This window comes from Cyprinus carpio, chromosome B15 (genome assembly GCF_018340385.1).
Source record: "Cyprinus carpio isolate SPL01 chromosome B15, ASM1834038v1, whole genome shotgun sequence".
NCBI lineage: Eukaryota > Metazoa > Chordata > Actinopteri > Cypriniformes > Cyprinidae > Cyprinus > Cyprinus carpio.
In genome coordinates this window covers 19,399,766-19,411,138 of record NC_056611.1, presented here as the reverse complement: position 1 = coordinate 19,411,138, position 11,373 = coordinate 19,399,766, and the positions used below count along the sequence as shown (strand labels likewise).

The window sequence follows — 11,373 nt, the reverse complement described above, 5'->3', positions numbered from 1 at the left end:
ATCTAACTACCAGGTTTTTTTTGTTTGTTTTTTTTTTTTTTTCGTTTAAAGATTTGCCAGCACATTATTGTATTAAAATTGTCATTTAAATATTTTACTCTGCCAAGTTCACATTCTACCAGTTATAAAATAATGTTAGACGACTTCTGGGAAGCCTATAGTTTGTTTTCAAATAGTTCAAAAAAGTTACCACTCCATTACAACAAAGAATTTTGTTAACCACCTGTCAGTCTTAAAGATGAATCAGTCATAACGGTGACTAAATTCTGTAAATTAGTTAGGGATGGGAGTGGAATATTTTGAGTTTTGGTATTTTGGTTACTTAATTCGGCACTTTCATTATACGTTCACCGTTCCTTATCCAGCTAGTATTGGCTAGGCAACTAGATTTCGATTAAATTACTTGCAGACTTCTAAGTACACATAGCTGGTGGAGTTTAGTTCAGTTGATGACTCGTTTAGACTGCTGAAGCATTTTCTTTTCCCCCCATGCATAAAAATACATATATTCTTGTGCTTGCTATTCATCACTTTGTAAATGCTGTAAGAATGTTAAATAGTTCATTAAAAAGATACTAATGTAATCAAGGTAAACCAGCATGAAAATGTAGCTTTGAACTTGAAAATTGGTAAATATAAGATGTCAATCAACCCATAATAGTCAGTTATTAAACGAATGCTGGAAGCTGGACATAAATACACAATAACCCTTAAGTAAACCCCAAAATCTGTTTACCAAAAAAAAATGCAAAGACTTTGTATTTGCTAAATGAGTTCTCAGTATCTCTGCAAACACACAAAGACCACCGAATGAATACACACTACAGACATTATAATATAAATTCTTTTTAATGTCATTATCAGGTCATTAGGCATAATTATGAAACGAGAAATACACTATATCCGAGCCCAATAAACACACAGAGACTTAAGGAGAAAGTAAAACAGAACAGCAGAATACCATTTAAATGTCTGAATACAGTTCATAATTAAACCTCGTATGACAGAGGCACAATGCATAGCCCAAAACATGTGCTAATACATCTATAATCTAACATGACATGATATTTAACACCCTAGATCCTGTGTGGAAATTCAACTGAACTAAGTTTGTTACGTCATGACTGTAAAACTGGCATTACCACATGAGTACAATTTAGTCCTTTCAGATCTACAAAAAAGTCCTGAGAAAAGTGGCTTATGAGTAACAATGTGTCAGCTGCAACCCGCTAATAGCATAAACTCATGGTGATTTGTCATGAGGCAGCTTCATCTTGTACAGACAGAAAATAACACCTGCAGCAAATACATCAAGGGTGGAAACGTCTGTTAGAGAAACACGTAAACACGTTAACATGCTGGTGATACAGGTAGTGAGGGGTTATTTGAACAAGTGCTGATGTCGGTCAAATTTGTAAAAAAAAAAAAAAAAAACATTGGTAAACATATTTATGAAACACTTTCAAAATAAAAGTTAGACATAGGGCAGAAAGAAAAAGTTGCTATTTATTAGTGTAAGAAACACCTCTGGATGGGATGTCCTGGGCGCAGATGTGAAGAAAGGAGAAAAACTACTGGAGTGAAGAGAGCGAGAGCAGCCCGTCATACTGCAGAGACATCTTCCAATACTAGAACACAACGGAACAGCTCTGAAAACATCTGAAAACACAAATATGAAAAGAAAAGAAAAGAAAAACATGAAAATAATATACATAAAAACATATAAATACAAATAAAGAAAGAAAATATTAATAATTATTAAAATAAAATTCATATCTAATAATTAAATTAACTGCTTAGCTGTTATTTTAAACATAAAGCATCAGTTGAGCTGTACTCACAGTATCAGCTGCAGCATCTCATTCATCTGCGGCAGACATCCCTTTCACTGGATCCTTCTCTCGCATCTATAGTAGAAAAAAAGACCATTTCAGACTTGTCAGTATATTATTATTTATATTGGAATAATTATGCATGCTCATTTTACTTTTACAATTAATAACTTAAAAATGTTAAATGTAATCTTTAGCAAAATTCTAAATATTATTTTTTATTACACAATACCGCTTCAATTCACTTGTAGTACTCATATTGATTGATTTTAGTTAAGTGTTTTAATTTATTTAGGCACAAACCATATAAATTCAAATATTTTCTATTGATGAATTATTATTCTCAACATTGCAGTCCGTGAATTTTGGCACTCTAGTGGTTAATAAACAGAACTGTGCTCGTCTTGCAGCAGAACATTGTAGCTGGATCTACTTCTCTCTGTTTATGTGGATGAAGAATCACGCAGGTACTGGGATACTCCACAGCGGTACCTACCTGAACCAGACTAAAAAAGTCTGAATATTAACACTTATTATAGGTGTACTGTAGTAATTCAGGACAAGCCAAAAACACGGGTTGGAAAATGGATTCATGGTGTACTTGTTTATTATATAAATTTAGTCAATTTTGAACACAAAAACAGTTACGGACTACAGCTTTAAATTATAAAGAGATTAAATATCTCATCTGACCAATGTTGAATAGCATCATTAGCAAGGATCTTCAGTGCATCAGTGTTATTTTAGTCGCTTCTATATTTTCAGTTTTCATTCAAGTATTATTAATTTTGTCATTAATTTGTTTTTTTTTCTAATAATATAGTAATGATTAATTTTAATACTTCAATTTATTTTATGTCAGTTAGTTGCCAGAGCAAAATTAAAAAATAATAATTTAAGGGTTTTAAGTTTTTTTTTATAGAATATTTCTATTTTATTTCAGCTTTACTTCAATTAACAACACTGTAAAAAAAAAGCTTTCAGAAATAAATAAGTCAAAATTGAAACAAGCAAAATAATCTGCCAATGGGATAAGAAAAATTATCTTGTTTTCTGTTGAAATAAGATTATTTTTCTTACCCCACTGGCAGATTATTTTGCTTATTCTAAGCAAAAACTCAGTCTTGACTGAAAACAAGACAATAATTTTTACTTGTCTAGAAAATCCTTCTTGCTTTAAGAATTTTTAGATATCTGGGCTGGAAACAAGACAAAAAAATCTAAGTAAGAAAAGCATTTTTTTGCAGCGAAAAACAATTTCTATTAGTTTTAGTTACCGATTAGCCTGTACTGCATCTTATTTTAAAACCTGTGGCCATTAAAGATTATTTTGGTAAACTGTGTTCTTCACTGAGTTCAATGAATTTAAAAATGTTGCTGAACTCACATTATCGAGTTCTTTCTGTGTCTCCTCCTCCATGCGGCGGATGTCCTCCATGGTCAGATGGATCCATCGGTCTAACCAGCAGAAGAGCTGCCTGTGGAAGCTGGTGAACAGACGCTTCTCTTGCTGAAGTAAAACCAAACAAACAATGTTTTATGAGTCACCACATTAAAATTAGACTAACACACAAACACCAAACCCTCTAATAAACTGAACAAACCCTAACTGTTTATCTTTCTAAACCACACCTCTATGATGACATTCTGTTGATATAAAAATGAGTCACACTGAACACATCATGAGGTATTTTACATATTAATACCTTGTGAATGAAATTCTCCACTTTATTCTGCAGGCCAAACCACTTGAACTTGACAGTGACTAGTTTATAGGCACACATATGAGGGCAGTCCGTCTTCTGAGGAAGTTCTTTCTGCAATACACAGGAACAAACGCTATCAAAAAAAAATGACTGGAGATATTTATCTAAAAACAATTCATGAAACCATACACACCTTCCAGTCAGGTCCTAATGGCCCTCTACCAGTCTTCTGTGATTTAAATGTGGCTGGATCCTCGTCTGGTTTGTAGTCCTGTGAAGAAGATCAAAATGTCAGCATGTCTCAAAGTCTAATCATACATCTAAAGTAAAAACTCAGTTTTCCTTACCTTAGTGTCCACCTGAGACCTGTCAGCAATGTCAATGTGTACCACCTCAACCTTCTTCCACTGTTCAGGGTCAAGCTTATGGACCAAAAAAAAAAAAAAAAAGGACATTTTTAGTTTACAAGATCAAGACTCTCACAGCTTTTTGCAATTCAATATTGATTTTTTGCTTATTGTGGTGATGATGTGCATTTATCTACATAACACTGGCTGTCTACTCACATTGTCCTGTTCACCGAGGTCAGGCTTGTGCCATGTCTCAATCATAATTAGAAAATTGTCCTTCATGTACTCATTCTGTAAATACACACACACAGCACAGATGTTTTTTTTTAACACTGACAATAAAAAATGTTTCTTGAGCACCAAATCAGCATATCTGAATGATTTCTGAAGGATCATGTGACACTTAAGACTGGAGTAATGATGCTGGAAATTCAGCTTTGCCATCACAGGAATAAATGACATTTTAAAGTATATTCAAATTGAAAAATATTTATTTTAAATTGTAATATTGTTATACAATAATAAGGTTATTACTGTATTTTTGGTCAAATAAATGCAAATATTTTGACTTACGAAAAGGCATTTGTATATATAAGAATAAAACCTGATATAGAAGAATAAAATGCTGATTATTAACAGTAATATAAATATAAGTTTTAATTACACACAGGTGTCTCATAAACTCACCGTAAGAACTGGAGTGATGAATGATGTAGTGAGCACATGAAAAATAGGAAAAACACAGTTGTGAATTGCATCATTCCTATGAGCTCTGTGTTTAATAGATGAGTCGTGTATGAATGTACAGTTGCTGTAAAGCTGTGCTGTTGTGGCTGGTACCTGTGCGACAGTAAGGATAAGCATTCCAGGCCTTCTCATGGATGCTCAGGGCAGACGAAGGGGCCAGTAACCGTACAAAAGTTGGCACTTTACTGCATAAGACGGAGAGATATAGACATATCTGTCAAATACAGACTATTTTTCAAGACAGCACATGAGATGGCCCTTACAAAAAAATGATCATACCATGGCCCTACGATATAGACCATTACGATATAGAATGATTATTATTACCTCTGCAAGTGGTAGATCTTGTGTGTGTACTGTCCTTTCTCTCCATTCTCTTTCTCATAGGGCTCGTTTTGCAGGACCTCCACCCCTTCTCCACCACCCGTCTCATTCTTACTGGCCTCTGCTACCGAGTACAGCTGACCCACCTGGTACTGCAGATGAGAGAATAATGTTAACTTCACTTGGTCATATGGAAATTACAGTATAACACCCCTAAACCTCAAACAAAAACACATTGAAAGTGAATGCATTCTGCCAAGTGCATTTGCATGTCATAACGGCGTACAGTGCCGAGAGCTGATTCAACATCTACATAGACAAATAGCCATGTACAGGCTGGTGTGCCATAAACAAACGGACAAAATTATAGAGGAAGTGTTCAAAACCTATAATCGGATGATAGAAGAGAGGGAAACTGGTGTCTAATGTTTCCAGCAAATAAATGTATGTCTGTATGTATGTCTGCCCAACACTATAAACAGCAAGAGTAGAAAAATATTTTAGCAGTTTTGGAGACTTTAGATACAAATTTGAAACATTTTATTCAAATTCTAGTAATAAACCAATAATTTAAAGTAATGTTTTGATTCGATACGATTTTTACATAAATAAATAAAATGCTAAACAATCAATTTTAAATACAACGTATGAATTAAGACTTTCAAATTATAATGTACAGTATGAAAAACTGAAAAGTTCTGTCTATAGTCGATAATTATTTTTTACATGATGACTTATAATATATAAATTTTTTTATAGGCTACTATTTGTGTCTAAATAGATTAAAACAACAAACATTATTCATTAATGTTACATGCTGTTACAAGTGTATTGAGGCATCACAACATTATAAAAATGGAAAATGGATATTAATTTTGAGATTTGTTAAAGATTCAGCAGTTATAAAATTAATAGTTTTTAAAGTTTAACTTTAAGTGAGAGTTAGAGGATAGCAATTGTAAGCTAAATATAAAAATAGGAAAAATAAACATGCACAATTAAATATCTAACATTGATTGCACCGATTAAAGAAACTCAAATATCGACGAATAACTGATATTAAGCTGAAAAAATACTCAGCAAAAAAAATCATCATCACATTTTTCGTAATTATACTTATTATCATTAAACCATTGTAAGTTTCTGTCTCTCATACAGAAATGAGTGATGCAAACTGCACCTCTGACCACATCTACACTAAGTATATCTACAAAACCAGCTTCCAGAATGTAACATCCTTTAAGTGCTTCCTGTTTTAGCTGGTTGGGTCTTAATTCTCTGTCAGTCTGTATTATATGGTCTTTTGCGCAGGTGAACAGAAAGGAATGCAACTACCCACGTCAAACCTTTACTGCCGTTTAGACAAGAACAACTGACTTCTTCAACAATGATTTCTTAATCAAACACAACAGATACGTTACAAGACATTCAAATATGCAGGGTAAAAACACACCAGCCTACATCAACAAAATACTAAAACAGGGAGGGCAAGAAATGACAGGGACAAAACAAATTCAACCTTTGCTTAGTAAGCTGGAGCAAAGATGGTACATTGATAAAGTCTGATAAGCTCAGCCTCAGGTTACAATTAATTACAGTCTGTCTTTGTCTGCTATATACAGGCCTGCAGTTAACTAGGACACTTTCCCATAAACCTCGGACTATTTGTTTCAATTCATCATTTTAATCTAAACTGTCCGGCCCAAAAGAAGCAACTGGGCGGAGACTGGAAACTTGGAGTAATGGAAGAATTCTGCCAAAAATACATCCATGAGCTTCAAGATGGACTTTTCACATTATGACTAGACTAAAATGGATTTTTTTAAAAATAAATATAACCCATAAAGAAGCACCTTTAAAAAGTACATACCTCTTCAACAGAAATGGGCAGGACAATTCGACTGAAAAACAAAAGAGAAAGGCCATTGAGTAAGCGAAAATAACATTCAATCACATTTAATTCCTTGACACCTTGGTATCCTCTAGGAATGCCAACAAGCCATGTTTTTACCGTCTGAAGACAATTGCACTAATAATCTTAATCTTATAAATAACAGAGCACTTTAGTTTTTAAGAACTGGTGTTGCTTTATTCAGTAACCTGACCTTTCCAATCATAAAACAGAAATGCTCTGATCATATTGTTTCATAATGACTTTACTCTATTAAGTGTCTCAAATTTGAATAAGATACTACATACAGGTAAAATATCTGGTCACAAACCAAAGCTAAAAAAAGGTAGATTTCTGCATACTGAAAACAACTGAATCTGCAGAAAATGTTATTACAAACAAACGCCATAAAATAAAAAAAGTTAACCAAAAAAGTGAACAAATGCATACTAATCTTTTAAAACCAGGATTACTTCTCACATTGTAACACCTCCTGGTTTTTTTAAATCCCCTGATAATTCTCAGGTTTTCCATGACGTTGGAAATCTAGTCGAATTAAAAGTTCTTCATCACCATATTCAGTTAACAGTATTATAAAAGCCATTATGGCAGTAATGTCATAACGTCAACATAGCGACGTCTAATGTAATATTTTACAGCTCATTTAGCTCAGGTAGAATTCAGCTTGCTTTTTATATGAATATTAATATCATCATAGGACTTTTAATTTAATCACTTAAAACATACTACAGGACATAAGTCTCAAAGTGCACTATGACGTGCACAACGGTGCATTATGACGCGTGACCGGCGAAACGGTAACATGTGACAATCACATTCATACTGCAGTTTGTAACTTCAAAAAAGGTAAACCCTTTTCTTTCACTTTGTAAAGCAAATAAACTGATGACTCATTATAACTGCTAGTGTGGATTGCCTGGGATATAAGTAATACAATCCGAAACAGGACTATAGATTAAATTTTAGATTATTTGACATAACCTAATTAACACAGCGATTAAAAACATCCATAATTCATTAGTCAAAAATCTGCCAAGAAATTTGCCAAACACGCGCCTGAAAATCAAGTTCAGCGAGGGATCAAAACTTCAGCGCAGTTAAATCATACTTAAATACTTACAATTCCTTTATCAACATGTTATCTCCTTCTGCTCCGCGTGCCCAACATTCAAACTAACTTAAAGAGAGTTTATTCTTCGGCTCTTCGGTCCAACCCGCCGTGACTCGTTTCAGTTCAAGTTCCTGGATTTCTAATTTCTTTAAATTCATTTCCTGAAAGATGTCGACAGGAGCGCCGCGTCGTCACGGCAACCACACCCACAAGCATGAAAACCGGAGCAGGAGCAAATCTGATTGGTCAAGAGCCGCACACAGAACCTTGGGGCACACCCTGGCCAGATATTTAACGCACAAACAGCACAGGTTTACAGAACTGTGACTGTGCGTCCACATGGATGTGAGGTAGATGTATGAAGGTAAAAAGGCGTCAAAAAGATTTGCCTACGCAGGGTAAAACACTGTAAGCGTAAATTAAATTTGCATGCGCAAGAGAAGCTTTGTAAAGGTGTAAATCTCGTTTCAAGCGTAAGAAAAAAAATGATTTGCAGCATTTTACTGTTACTTGTAAGCGTAATTCATGTATTGTGAAACTGCAGCTTCGTGCTAAAGCAAAATAAATATGATCTGCATGCTTCTGACTTCCATTTTTACGCGCTTACACTTTTGGCACATTTTTATTTTTTTCGCCGAAAGACGGTCACAAGCACTGCAAGCCTGTGAACGATGATTTGCAAGTGAAAACAACAGTTTAAAGAACTGCAAACCAGATTGACTGCATATAATCAATCTATATGTGTAAAAAAAAAAAAAAAAACTGTTGCAAATGTCTAAGTGACCTGTTGTGCATCTGGGACAAAAACTTCCCGAAATAATCCGATATGTACAGCTCCGTCTTTCTTTTCTCTGTGCTTACAATTTCGGCACGATTCTCTCACTAACTGAGTTTTGCAAGAGTGAGGGGGAGGGCGGGTCCACCTTCTTGTAGCCAATCAAATGAGCCTCTCGCTGTTCAATAAACACATACGCCAAGAAATGAATCTTCATTTAGTTCAAAATAGTTCTTGCTGCAGGAATCAAGTACACCCGGCTGCAGCCTGCAGATCGAGGCGGGGCTGCACCTGGGGCGGGGCTGCACGTGTCGCCCCGCCCCATACCTACTCTGATTGGTTCGATCGTCTTTCATAGACATAAATGATAGGAAATGTGTGTGTAGTTGGTGTAGGACGGAGTATGTTGTTTAAAAAGCTAAAAACGCTGTGCAGTTTTACAAAGCCTTCATTATAATGCACAGTTGTTTATTGTTAACTTGACTCTCTATGTCTGATTTATTGAATCACGAGATGTTAGCTGCTGCAAGTTTAATCTTATGGACCAGTCGAATTCACAAAATGAATTCATTTGGGACATTCTAAAGCGCTTAACGTGAAATTACGTGGCTTTATGCATTAAAACGGTGTTTTAAAAAGACCAAACTCAGTAAACAAATTATTAATAAAGCATTCTATTCACAGACAAGCAGATATGAGCCCAGAATACGAACACAATGTGTTTAATTACGTGTTAAGCATTTTCCTCCTATAACCTGCTTGTCTGTTAATAGAATGCTTTATTAAAAATGTTTACTGAGTTTGTTCTTTTTAAAACACGTTTTAATGCATTACGCCACGTTAAGCGTTTTCCTTTTAGTCTAATGGTTTTCTATGGGGAGAAAATGCTTAACACGTAGGCAAATTAAAATGCATTGCATTCTTATTCTGGAATATAATACTCATTAGTAATGCTTTGTCTGTTTTCGAATATTAATTAAGCATTCCAGCTGAATGAAAGAATCGGCTAATAATGGTCACAAAATTGGTGTGAAAGTGACAGTGAAAAGTGACGGCGTCATTCACAGAGTTTGGTCTTAAAAAAAGCAAAAAAAAAAACACACACCCGGAGCAGTTTTTTATGCTGCGGCGCCCGGGGATTAAGGGCACGTAGTCATTATTGAAGGTGGAGAGAGAACTGAATGAAAACCCACAATTCCTGAATCGGCTCAACTCACAACCCTTCGATGGGGAGTCACAAAATTAGGCCAACGACTTGGTATCGGAGAAGATACCAATTTAATAGATTAATTTAATATAAATAGATGATACTTTATGAAGTTTATCTCAATATTTGACCCGCAGTGGCTAGACAACTGCACTAAAATATACTATATGCAACATATTATGTCCTTTCAGAATCATCACGACCGTGTAGGAAATAAACGTTTCTCGATTTCTTCACTTTAAAAGAATGAGGAGCAGCATATTTTCCTGAAATAAAGGGGAGGAAAAGTCTATGCTTTGCAATGTAGTAAAGAAAATTAAAGTTTCATAAAAATTTAAATGGCACACAGCAGACACATTAGCCTGTTGCAGATAATTATATGTAACAATAATTGTCTTGTCATGCTATATAAATTAAAACAATACTTTCTCATACTCTGATGATATGAAAATCAAATTTATAAAAATTATTTAATTCATAATTCATTCTTCTATCTGAAGACCTGATCCTCCCTCTGTGGATAATAAACCCAATTTATTTATTAAATGTAGTGGGTTGTTCGTCTGTTAGCCTAAAGATCAGTTTAATTTAACAAAACAATCATTTCAGGGACATAGCGAGTTACAGGCTAATGTTTTATTTTTTTTCTTCTGTGCATTATAATGAAGGCTTTGTAAAACTGCACAGCATTTTTAGCTTTTTAAACAACATACTCCGTCCTACACTAACTACACACACATTTCCTATCATGTATGTCTATGAAAGACGATCAAACCAATCAGAGTAGGTATGGGGCGGGGCGACAAGTGCAGCCCCGCCCCAGGTGCAGCCCCGCCTCAATCTGCAGGCTGCAGCCGGGTGCTTCTCGCAGGAATGGTACTTTTAAAGTACACATACAGTTAAAAAAAATAAATAATAACAACTTAATTAAAACATGATATTTTATAAGTTGTGTACCATTAGGCTATGTGTTCTTACTGAATTTGCAGCTGTGTAGTTTTCTTCTCTTCCTCAACAGGCTATATGAAATATTCGTTTATTGTAATATTATATTGTAATTTTGATTATACTTGAAAGTCTAGTATCTGCACTAGCCTAATACATGCATAATTATACCTAGCTACTGATCCCTTTTTTAAACACATATTTCGTTCAATAATAATTGTACCAACAGAACCAACAGTTGTAATAAAAGGGGATTTTACAAAATATTACTAAAATATTTATTAAAATATTTATCTCTAACTTTTTTCACCATTTATCATCTGAAATACTATCGTGTAACCACTAGATGGCTGTTTAGCTCTCTCTATATATAAACATATAAACATGGCTGTGTTCCCTACAATGGCTGGAATCTTTGGATTCCCACATAATTAGTTACTTTAGTTTAGTTTTATTTAAAGTTC

General features: G+C 34.5%; 1 protein-coding gene across 2 annotated transcripts; it reads right to left on the bottom strand.

The window, feature by feature from the left end:
• Positions 1 to 833: 833 nt before the first annotated feature.
• Positions 834 to 8,165, bottom strand: LOC109082048 (phosphatidylinositol transfer protein alpha isoform-like). Of its 2 annotated transcripts, none has more exons than XM_019096976.2 (12): positions 7,992 to 8,165; positions 6,830 to 6,860; positions 4,963 to 5,111; positions 4,729 to 4,820; positions 4,576 to 4,583; positions 4,105 to 4,179; positions 3,886 to 3,969; positions 3,732 to 3,809; positions 3,539 to 3,649; positions 3,220 to 3,342; positions 1,842 to 1,907; positions 834 to 1,628 (listed from the first exon to the last, which is right to left on the bottom strand). In XM_019096976.2, exons 1-11 carry the CDS (start codon positions 8,006 to 8,008, stop codon positions 1,860 to 1,862), a joined length of 816 nt encoding a protein of 271 aa, XP_018952521.1. In that variant the 5' UTR covers positions 8,009 to 8,165; the 3' UTR covers positions 834 to 1,628; positions 1,842 to 1,859. The 2 variants fall into 2 exon arrangements, with proteins under 2 accessions (XP_018952521.1, XP_018952520.1); XM_019096975.2 differs by having other exon boundaries at positions 834 to 1,659; positions 7,992 to 8,164.
• Positions 8,166 to 11,373: the final 3,208 nt, after the last annotated feature.

Coding starts and splice junctions, on each gene's coding strand:
- LOC109082048 (XM_019096976.2), bottom strand. Junction 5,112..6,829: donor TGCCCATTTCTGTTGAAGAG/GTATGTACTTTT, acceptor TCTCATCTGCAG/TACCAGGTGGGTCAGCTGTA. Junction 3,810..3,885: donor GGTCTCAGGTGGACACTAAG/GTAAGGAAAACT, acceptor TCTTCTTCACAG/GACTACAAACCAGACGAGGA.